The 22,581-nt window shown below is 46.7% G+C and overlaps 1 protein-coding gene across 3 annotated transcripts in view; it reads left to right on the forward strand.

Moving 5' to 3' along the window:
- The first annotated feature begins 10,692 nt into the window (after positions 1–10,692).
- PPARGC1B (PPARG coactivator 1 beta) overlaps positions 10,693–22,581 on the forward strand; it is a 99,622-nt gene continuing 87,733 nt past the window's right edge. The window contains exon 1 of one of the 3 annotated variants that reach the window (XR_005647315.1): positions 10,693–10,859. Coding sequence is in view for 2 of the 3 variants with exons in the window: in XM_039836517.1 (XP_039692451.1) it covers positions 10,782–10,859 (78 nt within the window). In the remaining variant the exon portion in view is untranslated. The remainder of the gene's footprint in view (positions 10,860–22,581) is intronic. The other 2 variants (XM_039836517.1, XM_039836518.1) reach the window with 2 other exon arrangements.

Here is a 22,581-nt window from a genome sequence, read left to right on the forward strand (position 1 = left end):
AATTTGAACAATAAGTTATATGCTTACCCCACCTGCCACAGAAACTCGAATAAGTCATTTCTCCTCCCTGAGCCCCAGTTTCCTCATTTGTACAACAGGCCTGGCTGCCAATTTCACAGAGATGTGGATCCCTCTTCATTTAACAGCATCCTGATATACTGTAGTAACTGTGCTAGGCTTTGGGCAATGCTGTGGGTTAACAAGATACGGTTCCTGCTCTCCTGTCTTGCTTGTTTTACAAGTAGACAAGCAAGATAACACCAGAGATTTAATTTAGATCAGATAGTCAGGGAGGGCCCCTCTGAGCAGGTGAGGTGGGGCGAAGGCATGAAGAATGAGAACAGAGCATAAGGGGATCTGAGGGAAGAGCATTCCAGGTCAAGGGAATAGCAAGTGCGAAGTCCCTGAGTCAGGAGATTAACTCATTACAAGGAATAGAATAGAGTTCGCGAGTAAACAGTGAAGAGTCCCAGCAGCAATTATTTTACCAGAGGCTTTTACAACACTGTCACATCCTTTATCTTAAATGGTCCTCAAAATAAATCATAAAAAGATTGGAGATGGGGGGTGGGGGAAGAGAAGTATTATTAATCCTGATTATGGAACAAAAAAATTCCAAAATGGTCCCTCTATACATCTATGCTTAAATTTAACTTGATGTAGCTTCATTATCTTTTATTACTTTAGATAACAGGACTCTTTTGGGAATTAGAGACATTTTTATACATCTCTTTCCATTATGATATTTAATTCTGTGGTTAAGTCCTCATGTATACTGATTTACATCTATATTCATAAGGATATTAGTTTGTAGTTTTCTTGTGACGTCTTCTGGTTTTGGTACTAGAGTAATACTGCAATCATGGAATGAGTTGAGAAGTGTTTCTTCTTCTTCTAGTTTTTAGAAGAGCTCGTGAAGAAGTTGTATTGATTCTTTTTTAAATATTTGGTAGAATTCACCAGTGAAGCCATCTGGGCCTGGGATTTTCTTTGTGGGTAATTTTTTGATTACTAATTCAATTTTTTACGTTTTTAGGTCTATTCAGATATCTTATTTGTTATAGAATTGATAGTTTATGTCTTTCTAGGAATTTACCATTTCACCAGATTTGTCTAATTTATTGACAGTTGTTCATAGTATTCACATAGATTCCTTTTTATTTCTGTAAGGGTTGGTAGAGTAATGTTCCTTCTTTTATTTCTTATTTTAGTAACTTGAATCTTCTCTTTTTCTTGGTCAATCTAGCTAAAAGTTTGTTCATTTTGTCAATCTTTTCAAAGAACTAACTATTGGGATTTTCTTTATTCTTCTTCTATTTCTTTAATTTTGGCTCTAATTTTTATTATTTCCTTTCTTCTGCTTGCTTTGGGCTTAATTTGTTCTACTTTTTCCAGTGCATTAAGGTGGAGGTTAGATTACCGATATGAGATCTTCTTTTTAATATAGATATTTAATGCTACAAATTTCCCTGTCTCCTTAGTTGTTTAACTTCGGAAATCCGGGGTTCCATTTTACCCTCCCACCTACCCTGAAGAGGCTGGAGTACAATAACCAGGTCTAGAGTCAGGGAGGCTTTGCTGGGTCCTGATACTGCCACTTAGGTGACGTTGGCTAAGAACCTGCCCCTCTTGGGTCTTAGTTGTTTCTAATCTATAAAATGAAGTGGCTGAGCCACAGCATCTCCAGGGGCCTTCTAGTCCAACTAGCTTGGAGGGCAGGCTCACATCTGGCACTTCTCTGTATCCCTGGCACTTCTCTGTGGAGTGGACATCTGTTGTTTCTGCCTATTCAACACTTCTCCCTCTGGAAAAGGCACATGATTTTTTTTGGGGGCGGGGGAGACACTCTTGCCCCCATATTATACCTACACCTTGTGTGTGTGTGTGTGTGTGTGTGTGTGTGTGTGTGTGTGTGTGTGTGTGCATGCCATGGATCCCTCGACACTCTGTAGAAGCCCATGGGCCCCTCCTCAGATTGATTTTTTTTTAACTGCATAATATCAACTATATATGATTTAAAAGAAGTCAATTATACTGAAATAGTTATCAAATGATTAGAAAAACAAATTTATCATATAGTAATATATATTTCTTTATTAATACATTAAATAACAAGATCTAATTGGTCTAATAACTACCACAATTTTAAAATAGTGATGAACATAAATAATATTTTGAGATATCTGCGACGGCTGTGATACGATATGAAATGTCTGTGATTTCTGTTGGTGACAAAGTTATAGGTACTTTTAATTCTTTGCCGTGATTTGTTAGCTACATTCAAAATAGAATGGAATGGAAAATTTCAGTTAGAAGTTAATGAAAAGAGAGGTAGGTATAATATTTTCCCATTCATATTAATGGTCACTTACATATAAAAAAAAAAAACCTTAGTTTTGAGGGTTTATATAAAACCGCTTGACTTGTGGATTCAGAGGTGGGGATATAACCCAATGAGAGCCAATCAAAGCCGGGATTGGCTTAGCAATGGGCATTTGTGCCAAACTCACACAATCGGAGTGAATCCCAGACTTTTGCTGGACAACTAGGACCGTTTCCTCTGCCTGACTTGCTAAGGAGATGGGTTTAGGCCTGAAGCATACCACCTTGCCATCACCAGGAGAGAACCTGCCTCCAAATGAAGCCAACACAGACAAAAGCAGAGTTGAGAAATGAGCACCCACATCTTCTTCGAAACATTCTTCTTTTTAATGTGTTGATTATGAAGCCAATACATTATCTGTTAAAGCCAGTTTGAGTAGGGTTTTCTGTTCATTGCAACCAAAGCACTTCCAATGAATATAGTCTCGCAAAGCTTAGCAGAATGGCAGCCGCAAAGTAGTTTGTTGATGAAAGAATGATAAATGAATTTTAAACAATGTAGTAACATGATTAATATTATGTACTAAACTCTTATATGCAGATCTGGCTTGATTGTGTATTAATAGATGAGGAGCAAAATCAAAATAAGCATTCCATAGGCTTTTGTTGGTTGAATGAATGAAAGAACATGTCCATTGTCATTCTTTTCTATGCCCAGCTTTGCCTATTCTTCAGTGGCATAACCAGGACCATATAACCACCTGGAGAACACAAGTCTAGACAACAATTACAAGTCAGGTCAGGGGCACACTTACACTGGGGAATACCACACAGCAATTTAAAGGAATCAGGTAGACCTATATGTACTGATATGGAAAGACCCCCAAGACACATTAAGAAAGAAATTACAAAGCGGTAACACAGAATGATTCACTTTCATTAAAAACAAAATCTCTCAAGCAAAACTTTGCGTTTCTCTATGACTATGTAAGTGTTTAAATCAAAGGAAAGTTCTGGAAGGCTGCTCACGAAACGCCAACAATAGACACCTTTGAGGAAGGAGCGGCATTGGGTGGAGGTGGTCATAGAAATGTCCTTTCTCTGTATTGTTTACATTTTTTTACACAAAGATAAAATAATTATGGGTCACTTGCATAATTTAAAATCATTTATAATGAAAAAATAATATAGCAACTTTGACAGAAGGTAGAATATTCCCTTTCAGCTTTTTTTTTTTTTTTAAACCCCTAAGGTGTCAGTCAGTATTCTCAGGGAAGCAGAAGAGAGCAGGACTGTGACCATGATGGTCTGCTGTGCCCTTGGTGCTGAGCCCAGAGTGCTATGCTGCGCCCTCTATACCTTGCCATGCCTGTGAGGCCATGCCCTTTCCACAGGGCTCTGCAGTTCTGGCCGCTCCAGGAGCCAAGGAGATTCCACCCCATATAAAACGCTCCTGGGGTGGCCTACTGACCTGGATTCTCCTCTGAGAGTCCTGACTCCAACAGCCTCTGCTGCCAAACTCCACACAGCCCAGATGATTTCTCCCGCAAACGGGAGAGGGAATCAGAGCATCTCACAGTCAGGGAAGACAGGCCTCGGGGAAGACACCCATCTGAGGCGCGTTTCGGATGGCTCATCCAAACATGATGAGGCTCATTCAGTCTAAGTTCACCGTTGTGCAAACCGGGACTCTGAGTCTCAGAGCAGAGAAGATATTTAGCCAAATGTGAGTTTGGCGCCAGAGTGAGACTCCAGCCTGACCCCTAGTTCAGAGCTCATTTTAGGGAGGATTCCCAAAAGGTCGACCACAGAGCTACTCCTTTATGTTGAGATCTTGAGTCTCTAAAACATCCCTGTAACAGTGCAAATCTGTTACTTAAGTGAAACATTTAGTACCTAGTAATACAGTTTATCAGAGGACCTGGTTTTTAGTACAGAAGGCAAACAGCAAGTTACATTTTACTTTATTGTAAAAACAAAATTGTAACAGCACATAGGAAAATATTAAAAGAAATTATTTCTGCCACTCTAATCATGTTTCATTTGTTCCCCTTTATGTCACAGTGACACAGGAACTTTACATGTACATTTAGGCATAGAGCCATAATCATTTAACAAACTTTTTATAAACTTGTTTCACTTAATGTTATACATGTTTTCCTGTACATTTTCCATACAGTTTTCTACCTTATGCAGAGTATTTAATCATATATAACTACATCTTCATTATTCTTATGAAGTATTTCATACAGAAAAGCACAAGAAACAATACACTACACAGATTTAGCAAATGTTAATAATTTAAAAATATATTTTTAAAGAAACATTACAGGTAACACTTGGAGCTCTCTTCTGTGCATGTACTATAATCCTCCCAGGACAAACTACATAATTTGCAAGGCCCAGTGCAAAATAAAAATGCAGAGACACATTCAAAAATCATTGTGAGGAAGTGGTTCCATAGTGTAGTGGTTAGCATGTCTGCTTTATACGCAGAAGGTCCTGGGTTCCCATCCCAGTGCAGCCATGGTCTACAGACTATGGCCGTGCCACCCTGAATGAGCCCGATATCTGATCTCGGAAGCTAAGCAGGGTCGGGCCTGGTTAGTATTTGGATGGGAGGCCACCTAGGAAGACCAGATGCTGCAGGCATAAATAATAACAACAATTTTAAAAAATCATTATGAATTTCAAGATGGGGACAGCAGAGCACTCAACCAAGTGTGGGGCCCTTCTAAGTGCAGGGCCCAGGTCATACACAGGTCATACACCTATGAAGCCAGCCCTGACAACACAGATCATACACCTATGAAGCCAGCCCTGGCTTCCCTTCTCCTCTAGCTTCCCTAATGTTGATCTGTGTCTTCACTGTCCCATCTTTATGCTTTTATTTCACATACATGTATTGACTAACATTATGGAGTGTTATTTTGCATATTTAACAATATTGCAAAAGTGGCATAATACTCAATGTGTCCTTAGGCTGGTTGCTCATTTCACTTGTTTTTGTGATTTATCTGTGTGGATTCATGTAGATGTTATTGATTTTCACTATTGTCTGATATTCCAGAGATATCTGTAATCTGACCATAGTGTGTTATCTTACCATAGTTCTTCTTTCCAGTACCCTCTACATTTTTATTTTTTAACCACAATTGACAGTACTGCAGTGAACATCTTTGGACTCAGTTCTGTGCGCACATGTGAGCTTTTGTCTACTGTCTGCAAATGGGTGTGGAACCAGACTGTTCTATCTTCTCAGATGTTGAGATTATTTCCAGTTTTTTGCTTGGCAAGAGTATATTCTCCCTGTGTGTCTCCACTCAGATGTCTCACAGTCATTTGAACACCCTCTTAAGAAACGTCCCCCCACGTTTCCTCTCCTCCAAAACTCATCATCCATTGAAATCAGAACCTGAGTGTCCTGATCCTTCCCTTTAATTCCCCCAAGACTTCTGACCTGTGATCCAAGCCTACTGGTTCCCACTCTAAAAGATGGCTCTAACTTACCTGCTCCTCCATCTCTCTCCGCCTTTCCTTGTCTTGGCTCAGGACTCTGCTTCTCCCTTGGGCTCTTCTCCCAGCTCCTAACTGGTCCCTCATCCCCTCCAGTCTCCAGCCTCCCAATGTCCTCCACTGAAGAACTTATTCCAGCCTAGCAAGTTGCATGTTGACTCATCTCTCCCCTGCACATTGTGCAGATCAGAGCTGTGCAGATCAGGAGCAAAGACTGTTTCATGGATATTGCTTGTAGGCCTGTAGCACAAGTACCTGGCATGCAGCAGATTCTAAAACTACTTACTGAATCAAAGTATATATATATATATATAAATGGCAGTCCCCAAGGGCTGCCATCTCCAGTGCTGTGTGTGCATGTACATGTATGTTATATATATATATATATATATAACATGTATGTGTACAACACACACACACACGCATATATATATATATATAACATACATGTACATACACACACGGCACTGGAGATGGCAGCCCTTGGGGACTCTCCAAAGCTGGCCTCTAGGTTCTAAGGAGCACAACACCAGTCAGAGGTCAGGCTGGATCTTGTAGGGACATCTCTGGGAACTGTCCCTCAGGGCTGCGACTCTGATGTCCATGGGCAGCAGCAGAAAAGTGAAGCCTAAGGAGAGCTCAAGTCTTTAGTGCCATGTTCTGTGTGTGTGTGTGTGTGTGTGTGTGTGTGTGTGTGTGTGTGTGTGTGTAATTATCATCATCGGCAGCAGCAGATATAATATATACCTATGGGCATAAGCAGGGTCATGTCTAGGACCTTTTGCTCTGTAGGCAGATGAGGAAACAATTTGTTTCTATCCCCACCCTGCTTTATTATTCTGCATTCTTTTACCTGGACAGTGAAGCCAGTGAATAACATGCTCTCCACTGCCCTCCACAGTTCTAAAGTCCTATCATTCAATGGAAGGTGGAGATGGCTTTCCGAATTAACACAAAACAGGTGCCTTTTTAGTTTTTCTTGGCTTGAATTCCTGCCTCCTGGAAAGAAACTGGGAAATAGGTGCGTGTCTGGCTCCTTGGCCTAGGTCATAGAATCACAGAGTTGTGGGTGTCTGGCAGGAAACCTCAGTGATTACCAATACCTATGTCCTATCTCCCTCATTCATTCAACAAAAATTTACTAAGCAGTCGTGTTGAATAGCAGGTGGGCAGGGATAGTAGCTGTTGTATTCACCGATTTATCCATGGCACTTAGGACATATAGGTGCTCATTAAACATCTGCTGACTGATGGGCAGTTTCCTGCAGCAGTCATTGAAGGGAGCCTATTAAATGCAGATACTGGGCCCACCACAGGAATAACCTTTAGCGACAGGGCCCAGGTGACTGTCATGACCTCCAGAGTTTGAGAACCATGGTCGTAGTATCTGAATAAAGCATTCTCCTATTACCAGAAGGGAGAAAATGCTGATGTTCTTACTTCTAAGCATTTGTCAGTAGTGACTCTACTATTCAAGTCAAATAGGTTCATTTGGCTGTCGCCATTTTTGTGGAGCCTTCAGGAGTTTGGGCTTCACCTGGAGCACGCGCAGGGCAGACTTTCACTAATCTCGGGAGAGGCAAGCCCAATAAAAAGGCAAAGAAGATAGGAGTTGAGCCACATGAAGTTCAAGCTTGGCATTATTGTTATCTTTCACTTGAAAGTCATAAACTAAGATAGGTGCCTCTGTTCCAGCTTCCTGGGAGTGGTTAGCTGGTGTAAAGTTTTTCTCAGTCTTTTCAAGGGACTGTGCCTTGGACGGTGCACAGACCTGGATTTATATCTCAGCATTCCTCTAACTGCTTGGTCTTGGGCTAATCACTTTAACTCTTTTTAAGCCTTAGTTTTCTAAGTCATAAAATGAGCAGCACAATATCGACTACGTAGGGTTGTCAAAAACAAACTGAGATGATACAGACTCGGGTGTCTGGTATATATGCTCAGTACACAAAAGCTGCTAGGTTTTGGCTGATACCTATAAATTGTCATCATATTTGGGCTGGAGTGTTTAGTTGACGGTCATTTAGCCCGGCTCTTTCATTTTACATGTAGGGAAATAGCCTTCCAGAGGGGAAGCAAATTGCACAAGGTCATCTAGCACTTTCAGTTTCTTGAGGGCTTCTGATCTCAATGAAGAACTTCAAGTTCCTCCACAGACTAGAGGGGGTGATGAAGCTGACAGTGTGGGTGGCCTGTGATGAAAGAATTCCTGGGATAAGATGCTTTTGAAAAGGAAGCTAGATATTTCAGGTGAGGTGCCTTCTTACTGAGTTTTTTGCCAGCCAGTAGCCCATTCTGAGAGCACAGTGAGATTCGTGAGAAAATCCCTGAATCTGGGCAGTTTGTGGCTTTTCTATTAACACCAAAGTTTTAAAGACAAATGCATTTGGGTGAGCACTACTGGAGCCTTCCTCGGGAGGCCCTGCCTCCTGTTACAGCTCTGTAAGGCCATGGCCAGTGATGGCAGGCCTTGGAGACCCTCTAAGTCTGGCCTCTAGGCTATACGGGGCACACCACCAGTCAGAGGCCAGGCTGGATCTGGTAGGGACATCTCTGGGAACTGTCCCACAGGGCTCTGACTCTGATGTCCATGGGCAGCAGCAGAAAAATGGGGTCTTAGGAGAGCTCAAGTCCTCATTGCCAATAGTGATGACGCTGGTGATGGTGACCAGCGTCATCACCATTGGCAATGAGGACTTGAGCTCTCCTAAGTGAAGAATCGCATGTCCTCTCTGCCAGTTGAAGGGTCAATGAATTCATTTTTTTTTACATGCATATATTTCAGTCATTCCTCCCAAGGTCCCTGTGTGGAGGAAACTGAGTCTCAGATTGGTTAAGTAGTAAGTGACCAGGAGCATATAGCTAGTGAGCACCAGGATTCAAATTTAGATCTATTGGAGTCCAAGGTAGCAGCATTCTGTAGGTGCTGGAAGAAAGGTAAGTAACACTAGCCATTGCCTTCAAGAGATATATACTTTATCTCTATTTTTACAGATGAGAAAACGGAAGGCCAGAGAGGTTAGCATATTTCCCATGAGGTTAAGCACTGTGCCAGGCACCGTATTATCTCTTCAATCATCATAGCAGCCCTATGAAGTAAGTAATTCTATGATCCCCGTTCATACAGGTGAGGAAACTGAGGCCTGAGACTAAATGACTTTTAGGGGTTCAAAACCAGGCAGTCTGACTGGAAGGCCCATGCTCTTAACTTCCTGAGTTGTCCACAACTGGAACAAGTTATGGCAGGGCTGGTCCAGCATCCAGGACTCCTGACTCCCAGGGTAGTGCTCCAAGGCCAGATGCAGACTTTCTGTTGGAATTCGTTGTTCCTTAAAAGTGCACTGGCCGAAAGCCCAAAGAGTGAAATCACACCCTGCGGTTCTGGGAAGCTCAGACTGGAGAAGGAAGCTCTTGCTCCGGTGTTCATGTCTGGGCAGGTGTACTGGGACTCTCCCTGTTTCCTCCTCTGACTGGGAGGGAGCCCATGCTGGGGTCGGGTGGGGCACCCTTGTGAGTGCAGGTGAGGGGAGAACAGGAGGCAGGCCTGTACAATAAAACAGGCCTAACTCTTTCCCGCCTTTAAACCTTTATGGTGCCCTCATCTCCTGCCTGGCAAACAGCAGACCGTAATGATGGGAGTTCAAGGTTGGAGTCAGAATACCCGAGATCAGGTTCTAACTCAGGCACTCACTCCATGTGCACCTTTGACTCTGGGCAGTTTCCTTATCTATACAATGTGTGGTGGTGGTGAGGGATCAAAATTCTCCCGGTTTTTAGTTAACACGTTATTTATTAAGTACCTTCTATGTGCCAGGCACTGGAGACATGGCAAGTACAAAAGCAGATTCAGGGTTTGCTTTCATGGGTCTTGGAGTCCAGTAAGGAGAGAGACACATAGATCTAATCTACACTAAAATGTAAAAAGACAACTGGGACCAGTGTTTTAAAGGAAAGGCCTGAGGAGCTAAAGGAACCCATGACCACGGGAAGAGGGAAGGGTCTGACAGTCTGAGGGGCAGTGGGGGAGCATACCCTGAAGATGTGGTTACGGGGTGAATGGCTGCTGGGCAGGGCCAGCATTCTGAGTGTAGAGGCCATTGTGAGATTGTTCATCTGAGCAACTCGGAGAAAGCTAGTGGGCTGGGGGAAGCCTGCAGGAGCCTGGCCATTTCAAGGCACTGTGTGCCCTCTTAAGAGAAATCGTTGAAGTTTTTTTTGTTTTTTAAAGGGTGTAGGGCAGTGAAGGAAAAGAGAGAGAGAGAGAGAGAGAGAGAGAGAGGAGAGAGAGAGAGAGAGAGAGGTGGCCACGCTAACAATATGAGTCAACGCATCTTTCAAGGAAAAGATAAAAATGCCACCCCTTCTTAGGAGCCTTCTGATTTCTCCACCTTTGACACTTGGTATCCCTCCCTCTCTGGCCTTGCAGCCCAGGTAGAGAAACTCAAGGCTCCGAGGCAGTTCTAGGCTTTGCCTTCCTGCTGTTGAACTGTACTGTGGCTTCAAACGAGGTACTCTGCCTTCCTGGGCCTCAGTTTCCCCAGCAGTGCAGAAGCAGGTTGTCTCGAAGGGCCCGCCCAGCGCTAAGGCAACGTGATTCGTTCTGGCAAAAGTGGGGGGCTGCCCGCATTGCTGCGCAGGAATCGGGCTGCAGGCTGGGCACTGCCACTCTGCTGCGGGCGCTTTCCTCGGGATTGGGGACTACTGGCGAGGATCGTGGCTCCAGACGCGGCGCAGGAAGGTGGGGGCTCGACCCCGGGCTTGCGCAGGCACCAAGCGGCCCCGCCTCCGCAGCCAGCGGCCCTGCGGCAGCCTGGGCCTGAGCTCCGCCCTCCGCCTCCTGCCTGCCTTGCTCCCTCCTCCCGCCTCCCTCGCTCGCTCGCTCGCTCCCTCCCCCCGGCCGGCTCCGCGCTGACTCCGCGGCACGCTGCAGCCGCGTCTGGAAGATGGCGGGGAACGACTGCGGCGCGCTGCTGGACGAAGAGCTCTCCTCCTTCTTCCTCAACTATCTCGCAGACACGCAGGTACCGCCAGCTGGGACCGCGGGCTCAGGGCCAGGGGTGCTGAGCTGCGGGGCCTGCCACTGCAGTCGCAGAGGCCGGGAAGCAGCTGTGGGCTCATTGAGGGGATCGGGGGTTCCAGGCTGCAGAGCCCCCGTTCCATGCACCCTGCGATGCGCTCTGTTAAGGGGGGCAGGGAGCTGGAGGTCCCCCCGCGCAAGCCAGAGCGTTGGGGGCGCTACGGCCACTAGAGAGGGTCTAGCCTTGGTGGCTTGCAATCTGTGTCCCCCGCCGGCAGAGCTGAGGGGTACCGCGCTTCCCTGAGATGGAGCCGCGCCAAGGTGTCGGGGACCCTCCGGCAAGCTCTGCGTGCTGGAGGCGCGCCCTCAGGCTCCCGGCACTTGCTGCCGTACTTTCACGTGGACTCGTGGCCCCGGCACAGGTGCCTGCCTCCGTTCTCGGAGTCCCCTGGTCCTCCAGTCTCTAGTCCCCACGGTGGCTCCCCTACGGCCCAGCGGCTTCTCATCCGCGCCCGCAGCGCGGAGTTTCCTGCCAGTTGCCCGCTAAGGGCATAGGGGTCTGAGGGGCACGTGGACATGCGGGCGGGGATAGCACCTTTTGGGTTTCAGAACCTGGCGGAGCTCCCCCGCCACCACCGGGAGAAAAGCATGGCAGGATGGGGGTAGAAGGACCTTCTGGGGGCGCCTGGGTCCCCCTGCGGCGCGCGGCCCCGGTGCGCGCTCGGCGATGCTGGGGGAAGGGAAAGAGAGGCGGCGTCCCGGGCTCTGGCTGCGCCTGGGAGCCCCACCGGCGACACGCGCGTGACAGGAGAGGGTGCTCTGGTGTGCTGGGGTGGGGTGGGGGGGCGGCTGCCGAGGAAGCTGGTGACTTGGAGACGGGGGGGAGGGGGTGCTGCTGAGACAAGCGGCCACCGAAAATGCCGGCACAAGGCGCGCTCGCCCCCCACCCCTTTACGGTCCCCTACCCCTTGCCTGTTGCAAGCATAAAGTTTGGCCCCACAGTTAGGGCTTTTTCTCCCGGCTCCAGGCTGCGGGAAGCCGGGAGAACGAGGATGCGGCGGAACCCAGAATGAGACTCCGGATGCGGGCGCACGCTTGGGCTCGGAGAGGGGCCGCCGGGCGGAACCGGGCGCGGCTCGCGAGGACTAGTTTGGTACCTGGAGTAGGAGCGCCAGTGCCGGCTCGTTTGCTGCATAACACTGAAAGGGAGGGGAAGGCGGAGGGGGCGGGGAGAGGGCTGATAGGGAAACTTTGCTTCTTGTTATAATCTGCCTGTCTTTAGGCGGCAGCAGCTGTCATGGGACCGGGTGGGCGGGGAGAGGCTTGCAAGCTGACTCCGAGCGGTGAGACGCGACTTGAAGGGGACGCAGCAGCCGAGACATTCAGCTCCCGGCGGACGCCGGGTGGCGACTCCGGGCTGGCGGCTGGGATGGCGCGCCGCGGCGTGGCGGGGTGTCGCCTAGAGGAAGCCAGCCACACGCCGGAGAAGACCAGCCCTCGTCCGCTGCAGACGTCTATGCGTCAGGGAGGCGCGGGGCCTCGTGGTCGGTGGCGGGCGCGCTCGGGTGGGTTCCGGGCAGGGGCCGAAGGGGCTGGTGGCGTGCGATCGCGCTTCTCAAGACCGGGGTTGGGGGAGCGTGTGTGCTGAGTGGGGCTGCGCGCGCGGATGTGTGTGTTTGTGTGCACACGCCGCGCGCGTTGAGCGCGTACTTTTACCTCTGACGAAACCGCAGTAGAGCTCCCGCGGCGGTCACCGGGCGCCGTCACACTCCCTGAGCCCAGGTCTACGCAGAATGTCGATCCTAGACCCAGCACCACTACCGTCCCCACAGCCCTTCACCTCCCCCTTCCCCGCCATCGACAGCCGCGGACTAGAGGCACTGGGTGCAGGCGGGGCAGAGTTGTCCCTGGGAATGTTCTGCCTTCCGTCCTGGCACTTGTCTGGTGTCACCAAACCTCTTGCCTAAGATACGGGTGAAGGAGGCCTGAAATAGCCAGAGACTGGTTCAGGGACCCAGAGCAATAACTGTCCCAGATTTTAACTCCATCTTCAGTGTTCTTCTGCTCACCAATAATTATTTGCCCTATTAGACGCCCAGCGTGCCTACCCAGTAGGGATATTTCGCCCAAGGAAACTAGAAAATTGGGTAATCAAATGTCAGCAGAAGCAGTTCAGTGAAAGTTAATCTGGGACGTTTGCTTTTTTTTTTTTTAACCACGTGACAGGCTGAGGATCTTCTGGTGATTTTTGCCGGCCCAACTTGGGAAATGTAATTGATAGCGGGAGCTTTGCAGCTGGCCCTAGAAGGCTCGTAGAGCCCAGTGGGAAGAGGACCGGGGCGGGCCATCACGTGCCTCCTCATTTTACAATTGGGGATAGAGGCTGTGAAGGGTGAGCGGCTTGTACAGGACCATGCAGCCAGCGGGTGACAGAGCCACCCAGGGCTCCTGACTACAGGTCCTGTGTGTTACCTCGAAATAGCACTGGACTTGGAGTCAGAAGGCCTGAGTGGAGTCGCCTTCCCCACTCTCTGGCTGGGTGACCCCAGAGCAAGCCATTTTAACTCTTGGAGCCTCCTATCTACCATCTGTCAAATGGGGCTATTGATGCCGGCAGGAGAAGCCAAGGGCCTGGTGGTGGGGGTGAGCACTGTTTGCATGTGCCTTGTCTGGTTCCTGCAATTTCCTCCTTCACCCTTCCCCCCTCCCTTTGGAAAGGGTGGGGAAAGTGAATAAAAACGTAATTTACTGTCTTTATCCGAAAGACTTGTTGTCTTTAGTAGCTAATCCAGGGTGAGATAGAGGGAGGACTTCTATTTAGGAGACTTAACTTTTATCCATTCTGGCCAAAGTTCAGAAATCCAGCAGACCAAGGATTGTGAAAGTTTCTTGGAAAGGTTTGGGACATGTATTCCAAAGGACTTTGGATTGGCTTCACCTTTGCTCAGGCCGTGCCCCTTGCCTGCAATGCCCTCACCTACCCATCCTGCATGGTCTTCTCTAGCAGGCCTTCCCAGCCTGGCTTGCCCTGCTTTCTCTTCTGCTTTTCTTAGTTTGTGTGTGAATACCGTGTCCCAGTAAGATTCAAGAGCTAGAGTTGTGCCTTTCATCTCTTTGTGCCGCTATGGCACCTGTCACCATGCTGACTTCCTTTGCTCAGCTCTTGGCTAGGCACATGAATTACAGGCAGAGGAAGCTCCTGGGCTGGCCAGAGAGACAGCTGGGCAGTGAATATGGGGAGAGAGGAATGCAGAGGGCTGCAGCTGTGGGCAATGACTTAGGCTCCAAAGGCCACACAATAAGCCCATACTAAATATGGGTTGTTTGAAGTCACTTGGGACATCGATCATAGATGTCCGAAATGTCAGAGTTGGCAGGAACTTTATAAATCATCTGGTCCAACCCTTTATCATTTAAAAATATTTAATTGTAGAATTGTTAGAAATATTGGCAAGCATAAAAGAAGAAATTGAAAATATGTAATCTTACCCAAAGGTAATCACTATTAGTTATTATGTATACTCCCAGACTATTTTCTTTCCTATTGATTCCTATTGATTATATCTTTGTAGAAAAATAGAGTCATTCTTTGTATATTAATTGTAACTTGGAATCACACTGTTGTAACTTGCTTTTTTCCCCTCCCCTAAACAATATACTGTGACTACTCACATCAATAAATATCCTACTTACTGTCATAATATCTTAATGATAATATAGTATTTCATTGAGAGTTGAACCAAAATGCATTTAATCAGTTCTTTATTGTCAGTCATTTAAGCTGTTTTTTTTTTTTTGGTTTTGTTTTGTTTTGTTTTGTTTTGTTTTTGCTTGTAAGCTGTGCTAAAATGACTATCTTTGCACATATCTTCTTTCCTTCATTTAAATTTCTAGAAGTGAAATTACTCTGTCAAAAGAACTATACAGGCGTTTGGTAAACGCATTTCTGGATTGCCTTCTAGAAAGATTGTGCTAATTTACATACTTACCTGCATCAGGTGGGAATGCCTGATTCCCTATTCCCAGATAACTCTTGGTTATTTTCATTGTTTTTCATTTTTACCAGTTTGTTCATCAATAAATTGTCATTCTTATTGTTTTAATGTGCATTTTTTGATTACTTGTGATGCTGAACATTTTCCCCTTATGATTATGGGCCATTTATGGTTCTGTTCTATAAAATGCTGTGTTTGTAAACTTGGTCCATTTTTCAATTGGTATTCTATCCCTTCATTGTTCTAAAACTGGATCTGAGCATCGAGAAGGGCCCCCGACACATGGAAAATTGGGAAAATGGCTTGAAGTCCAAGTGTTCTCTTGCATTTCATCTGAAATGTTGCTGCCTCCACAGCCCCCAGAGTAGGGCCAGCTTCCTTTCCAAGTCAGAGTTCTAGCGCTCTGTAGGAGCAGGTTGAAGTGCAGTCTTTGCTAGGTACCTTTGCCTACCCTTCACTTGTGCGAGACCAGGGGGAGTAACTTCTTCACCCGAGCCCAGAAAGGGACATGTTTACTGGCTTTGTTTATCGGAGGCCTGGGCTCCATTTTCACTGGGGCTCCTTCACGAGTGCTAATGATCAGGACGCCTATGAAACCCAGGAAAGGCAAAGGCCCAGCAACTGGGCCCCAGGGGCTCATATTTCCCCTTCACCTTGGGTCCCTCTTCTCTCCAGCTAGTATAAGCCAGCCAGAAGCTCCCCCACTGCCAGGGTGTGAGTCACCCTTTTCCTTCTCTCTCTGGAATAATAGGAAGAATACTGCTTTGAGTGAGAAGCAGTCTTGCAAATGGGGGCTTAGGCTTGGAAATGAGGCCATAATTCGAGCATTGCAGGGCTAACAACTATCTCCATCATCATCATCATCATCATCATCATCGTCGTCGTCGTCACCACCATCAACATTTATTGAGCATCCTCTAGATGCCATGCATTCTGCCCAGCCTTCTATTTGCATTATTATGTTTCATTCTCATAAAGATTCTACAAAGGCTTAGGTGCTATTATTATCTCCATTTTATAGATGAGGATTTTACAGTTTCAGAGAACTTGTTGACTTGCTGAAGACAATTTACCTACACTACCTTTTGAGTAAGTAGAGCCAAGATTAGTGGGCAAGATTCTCAGACCGCCTGACTCCAAGCTCCGTGAAGACAGGGACACCTTTCTAGTTCTGTCATCGTATTTCCAGCACCTTGAGCAAATGAAGGCCCAGTGTGCAGAGAGGAGACAGGATTCGGAAGTTCCTCTACTTCTCTAGGCCTCAATTTCTCAATTTGTGAAACGGGGCTAATAGGCCCTAATTCTCAGGGTTGGGAATTAAATAAGGTATGCAAAAGGGCATCAGCTGGCTACTCATAAAACTTGGAATTCTCTTTGTGAAGCACGTTAGAAGGGCAGGATAAAGTAGAAAGCTAACTCCCACCCATGCAATCTTTTTTTTTTTTTTAATGTAAAAACTGGGACTTATACTTCTTGTTATATAAGGATGAAGGGAACCCAAATAAAGTCATTTGGAAGAGAATGAGCAGAGTCATTTCCTGTCCTCCTCCAAGGTAGTCACATCCATCCTGTCCACACAGCTGACGCAGAATCAATGGGGTTGGGTTGACCCTTCTGTTCCTTTCTCCTCTTCTGGTCTTGGTCCTTGTCCATTCACAGCTGGATTCCTGCATTACTACCGAACAGACCTTGGCCACACTAGGCTTTGCCCTCTCCCACTTGTCCTTGGCCCTGATGGCAGGCCAGTCCTCCTAAAGTGCATGTCTGATGTCAATCCTTTGCTCAAATGTCACTCATGGCTTCCCAGCACTTTTAAAGCCTAACGTTTAACCTGACCATCAGGTACTTGAAGTTGGAGAGTTAGGCCCCCGACTTTATCCTCAGTTGTCTGCTTTCCCTTTGGGATCCTGATCCATCCAGAACGACATGAATTGTCTTCCTGGAAGCTCAGGCTCATGCTCTTCTGTCTCCTGTCTCCGTTTCCACCATTTCCATTACTCGCCCCACAGGCCCCAGCTCCCAAGCCATTGTTTTGGTGATGCCTTCTCTCTCACCTCCAGGCACAGCTGCATCCTGTGCGTGGCAGCATGCACTGACTTTGAAGTCAGCCTACCTGGGTTTGAGTCCTGGTTCTTCAAATTGCTGGCTGTGATACCTTTGGTAGGTCACATAAACTTTCTAAGCTTCCATTTTCTCATCTGTAAAGATAAAGATAAATATTCCCTCATAAGGTTGTTGCAAGGAGTCAATGAAAATCAAATGGCAAAATGTGTGTAAAGCATCTAACACAATGCCGGGAATATTAAATAAGCACCAAATAATAGATACATCTCTTCTAATACGGTTCACATTAAGTGTTATTTAGGAAATCACTCCAGATTGTTAAGCTCCACAAGGGCAAGGGTATTTGTTTGTTTCATTCAGCATTTTTTCCCCCACAGTGAACAGACAAGTGCCTGAAACACAGTAGTCATTCAAAATCCTCACTGAACAAATATGCTAGACCTTGAGCCTCTTCAGGGTAGACACTTTTTTGTATCTTCAGACCATGTGTTCTTGAGAAGGGACAGATTAATAAATGCTGATGGAATGACCTGGAAAATCCTCCCCATATCTCCACCCCCACCATTATAACGTACTCATAGCCTACCTGCACGTCAAGGCCCCGCTTGCACCTGTCCTGTCTGGAAAGCCTTTTAAGCTAACTGTTCTGCCTCTACCACTGACGTGGAGACTGCCACTTACTATCCTGGGCTGCTTGTGTTCTTTTATCCTTGTGACTAGATTGACAGCTCTAGGAGGGCAAGAAATGATATTTTTATCCTAGACTAGCACTGGGGTATCCATTAAGTAGATGAGTTTTTGAACAGAAGAATGTTTTATATGATTAGGTATCAGGTTCTCTGAAAAGAATTTTGTATTTAAAAAATTTTACTGTGGAAAACATCAAACTTACACAGAAGAAGCAAGTGGCAGGAAGGATACAGTGCATCCCTATGCCTGGTTCACTCAGCTTCAGCTGTTTGGGGCCTGTTGCCACTCTTGGCTATCCACCCGCATACCACATCATGTCATCCGTGACTGTTGCAATATGTATCTGCTAAGAGACTTTTGAGTACTATTGTATTCTAATAACTATAAGCTTGATTCTGTTTTCCCTATTTTGTAAGTGATAAAATTGAGGCACAGAGGGTAAGTCACTCAAGGTCTTGGCAGTAGTGAGTGTCTAACCTGGGATTTGAATGTTGGCCCCTGAGTAGTTCTCTCTCCCGCCAGGCTTGGGAAGGCCCTTAGGGAGCATCTACCCCTGCCTTTTCCAGAAGAAGGGACACTGAGACACAGAGGAGAAGCCACCCAGCTGAAGGAGGCCCAGGTCCCTGACTCCCTGGCCAGTTATTTTCCAATATCACAACTCAGAGGGGTGGGGTGGGAGTGGTGGGCTGGTGATAGTGATGGTGGTTTTAGTTCTGGGGCAGGGACAGGATGTATATATCATCTTTGGAGATACACTGTTGCCTAAGGTGGCTATGGGACCCCAGAGTACAGTCCACCAGCCAGCTCTGCAAGTTTTTCCTGCTCTCACTGTTTCTAAACCCAACCTCACTGACTCCCCTTGCATGCAGCTGATCATGGGTTTTCTCACTAGGTGCTCAGGACCACTCAATGAAGGAGACAGGGCCACAGGGTCAGCAGCCTAGGTTCACAGAGCTGAGAGGTGGGACCTGGCCTGCGGTCGCATTGCTGGGCTAGGCACAGGACCTACAGGCTCCTGGTGGCAGCTGGACTCCTGGGCTCCCTGCCCTGCCCTTTCCTTGGGGCAAAAACTGAGTTTCTAAAGTAGAAGAACTTGTCTAGAGTAAGAGGCTTTTACAAATGGGATGGCAAAGCCATTGATTAATTATCCCCAAAGGCTGTTATTCCTGCTCAGTCTTAGAAAACAAACTTTCACCCTGATTCTTTGTGCAAGTAGCTGAGGGCTTTCAATCCTGGTACCGAACTCTGCTTGGGGCAAGCCCTGTGGCTTTGGCACAAAATTTCTTTTGTGCCTCAGTTTTTTCATCTGGGTAATGGGACTAATAGTAGTGTATACTTAGTGAAGACTAATGGAGATGTGACTGTGAAGTGTTTAGAGATGCTCAGTCATTAGGAACCATCCTTAGTATTTAAAACAGACAAATCTAAACCCTAATGCTTATCTTCTGACCTGAGCTTGAGGTTCTTGATCCTGTCTAGGCCATGAGGTTCCTTTTTCAGAGTATTATGTTTTTCTTTCCCCTAAACTTCTGGGGAAAGAGGAATCCATCCACCCATAGCAAGTGTTATAATAATGACTTTGAAGAAACAGTCTAATTAGATGCTGCTTGAAGGGGTAAGAAGAAATATCAGATAGTGGTTCAGAGCTCTGGGCTTTGGATTTTAACTGCCAAGGGTTTAAATCAGGTGTCCACCACTTAATATCTGGGTGACCTTGAGCAGGTGTCTTAACTTCTCTGACTCCAGGTGCCTCATATGTAAAACTAGAAATAATAGTATGTTCTTCTTGGGATAACTGAAGAGGATAAATAATGTCTGCAGCCTTGCTTGACATAGTAAGCTTTCAATAAATGGAAGCCACGGTGACGATGACAATGATGTAAATACACCAATGTGAATTTGAGCTTTCAGGGAGTTGGGAGTGCCTTAGAGACTACCTTGCTGAATGCCCTTACCTTGGAGTGAGAAAACAGACTGGGAGCAGACCAGGGGTGCCTTCAGATCACCCAGCCAAGGCAGGACAGGGCCCCTGGCTGCTGTCCCCTTGGCCAGGGCTGGCCTATGTGGCAGGGACTCAACTGTCTGGGACCCACTGTCTGGGAACCCTGTTGGCTGAGATAGATGCTCCCCAGCAAGCTTTGCAGCCGTGTGTTTTCCTGGTGCTTGCCTGGCAGAACATAGTCATGTAGCAGAGAGAGAGAGAGAGAGAGAGCGGGGAGACGGTAGAAACCAGGCCCTGAGCAGTTGCAGTAGCCGGCCCACGAGTGGCTCCCTGATGTTGCCATGGCAAACAGCCTTGGCAACGTGGCTGCTTGAACCTTTATTTCTGGTCTCAGGTTCCTTGCAGGGAAGTGTGGTACCCAGGACACTGGGGAGGGCCCTGCCCTGGCTCCTTGACACCGAGGATGACCTGGCTTTCATGCTGCCAGTAATTGCAAGCTACAGCAACCCCTGCTCAAAACATCTGCAGGTCCACCCTGTACAACCTGCAGAGCAGACTCCTGGATATGGCATTCAAGGCCTCAAACACCTGTTTATCCATCTATTCATCAAATACTGTGTGACCGTGCAACACTGTACCCACTGCTGCAAGCGCAGAACAATATAATATTCTTAACATGGACCCCAGTGTTGGGTGTCCCTAGTCTGTCCTCATCTTCAGCTATATTCTCCAGCATTAATGGTGATGAGAACAGTTAACAACTGCTAACACTTTCAAGCAATTACTCTGCCAAGCCCCATGCTATATTATTGCATGTACAATCACATTTAATCTCAGAGGAACCCCATGAAGTCATCCCCACTGTTATCCCATTTTGCAGTTGAGTGGACCAAGGCTGACTCCAGAGTTTGTGGTGCTGGCGCTGCCTTACAGTTCCTTCTCTATGCCAGACAACCACTAGGACCCCTACCATGAGACGTCTGTCCCCCTCTCCGTCACCAGCTGCATCCTTCACTTTCAGCTTGAATGCTACCTCCTCTAATTCTTCCTCTCAGAAGTGGCCCCTTTTTGCTCTGTGATCCCACAGTCTGTTACAGATGGATTTCATGCCCTGCCTTCACTCTGTACTTTGTCACACTGATGAGTTTATATTTGCCCTCCAGCTACCCCCAAACAAACAAACAAACAAGCAAGCAAACAAACAAACAAGGAAAGCTAGTTAAAAGGGAGAATTTTGCATGTCCTGGCAAGGAGTTTGGATTTGGCAGGCAATGAGGAGTCAGCAAAAGTTTATATTAGTATTGTTATTAATGGTAATCATAGAATATAACTAACACTTAGTGACCACTTGGTATATGCCAGGTATTAAGCTAGAGCCTTCAGCTATATTATCCTGTATAATCCTCAGATACCCGGTGAGGTTGGTACTATGACAAATAAGAAAACCGAAGCTGTGAAAAGATCAGTAACTTGCCCCAAATCACCCAGGCAAATAATAGGAAAGCTGAGTTTTGAACCTAGGTCTGCTTGGCTTCAGAGTACATGATCTTAATCATTGCACTGTGGCTAATGTGTCTGAACATGTAGTAAAAAACTGGAATGGGGGCTATGAGAAGCAGGAAGGAGGCATCTTCACTTGGCCTCGGTGTGGAGGGTGGGGGCTCAGTGGAAGTGAGTGGGATGTGGGGGAGAAGGGATACTGTAAGAGACTTAGAGTCGTGTCTCTCCAGCTAAGACAAGGCTACAGAAGATTTGCTTTGTGGGGGATTTGCATGGAGAAGGAATATCCATTTATTCAGGGTCCACTGTGTGCAGGTTCATCCCCATTCCTGACCTTCCCAGAGCCTTGTTAAATGCAGAACTCTGGTCCCAGCCTGTGATCATCTTTGTTTACACATTTATTCTCTACTCTTTTCTCTAACTGGTCAAGACCAGAGCTCCCTAAGGAAAGGGATCTTATCAAGCTGGTTCACCATCGAATCCCCCAGTGCACACTGTACGCCCCCCAATAAGCATCTGTTGACTATTTGATGAATACTGAATAAATAAACAAATACTATTTGATCTTTCAGAGAATTCACCAACCATTTGCCTGGCTCCAGAGGCCCTGTCTCTGTGCTTGGAGCTGTGCTGGGATGTGTGTGCGGCAGGGAGAGGAGTGTAAGGGGATTGTACTGATCCCCACCCGGAGCCCATTGCCCTTGTCTCCAAGATAAACCTTGTACACAAAAGAAAGAAAAGCAAAGACTTTTTGGTGCCTCCAGAACTCTCTATTAGAACACACTTCCAGCAGGCAAGTCTTTGTGGAATGTTAAACCACCGTTAGGATTCCAGTCTGTTCCAAGGCGTTGCTCTGGCCTCACTGGGAAGGGGCTGAGAGCTTCAGGACTCTCGGTGTCTGCGGGGAGGTGTCTGGTCTAATGTCCCTCCAACTTCCAGGAAGATTGAAACCAGCACCTTACACTGGGCTTCATGTCCATTGCCCAGTGTCTTATTCCAGAGGGACTGGGCAGGTCGGCCTCCACTCCAGAGGAAGAAAATGGGGATCCAGGGAGGTAAAGGGGGGACAGAACCCTGCGGGAGGGGGGAATGATTACAGTACTTACCACTCAAGAAGATTAATTTCATGCTATATCTTTTTTCGCTTGGCATCCCCTCAAGACTCAGTCCCTCCCACATCTGATTCCCCTTCACTCTTCTTGTTGAGTTCCCATCAGTTCTTAGATTACATGGAATTCTTACAAGCGTGGCAGTCTCGTCACAAGTCTCGTGTCCTTGTTACATTAGAAACAGCAAGTCAGTTCTGTTAGTATGCGTCTGCAGGCACTGGGCAGGTGTGAGGTTCCACCAGAGAGAGAAACACATGGACTGTGGCACTGAAAGCCACTTGGGGCCTTTGAGTGAAGAGACAAGGAAGCACCTTGTTCCTGAGTACATTACTGGATAAAAGTACGAAGCTAATGGGCCATAGAGAGCATGACATCCCTGAGGAAAAGTATATTCTGTTTAGTGTTCTCTGTTCGAGGAAGCAAGGA

Source organism: Pteropus medius, unplaced genomic scaffold, assembly GCF_902729225.1.
Source record: "Pteropus medius unplaced genomic scaffold, Ma_sr-lr_union100, whole genome shotgun sequence".
In the NCBI taxonomy this organism is placed as follows: Eukaryota; Metazoa; Chordata; class Mammalia; order Chiroptera; family Pteropodidae; genus Pteropus; species Pteropus medius.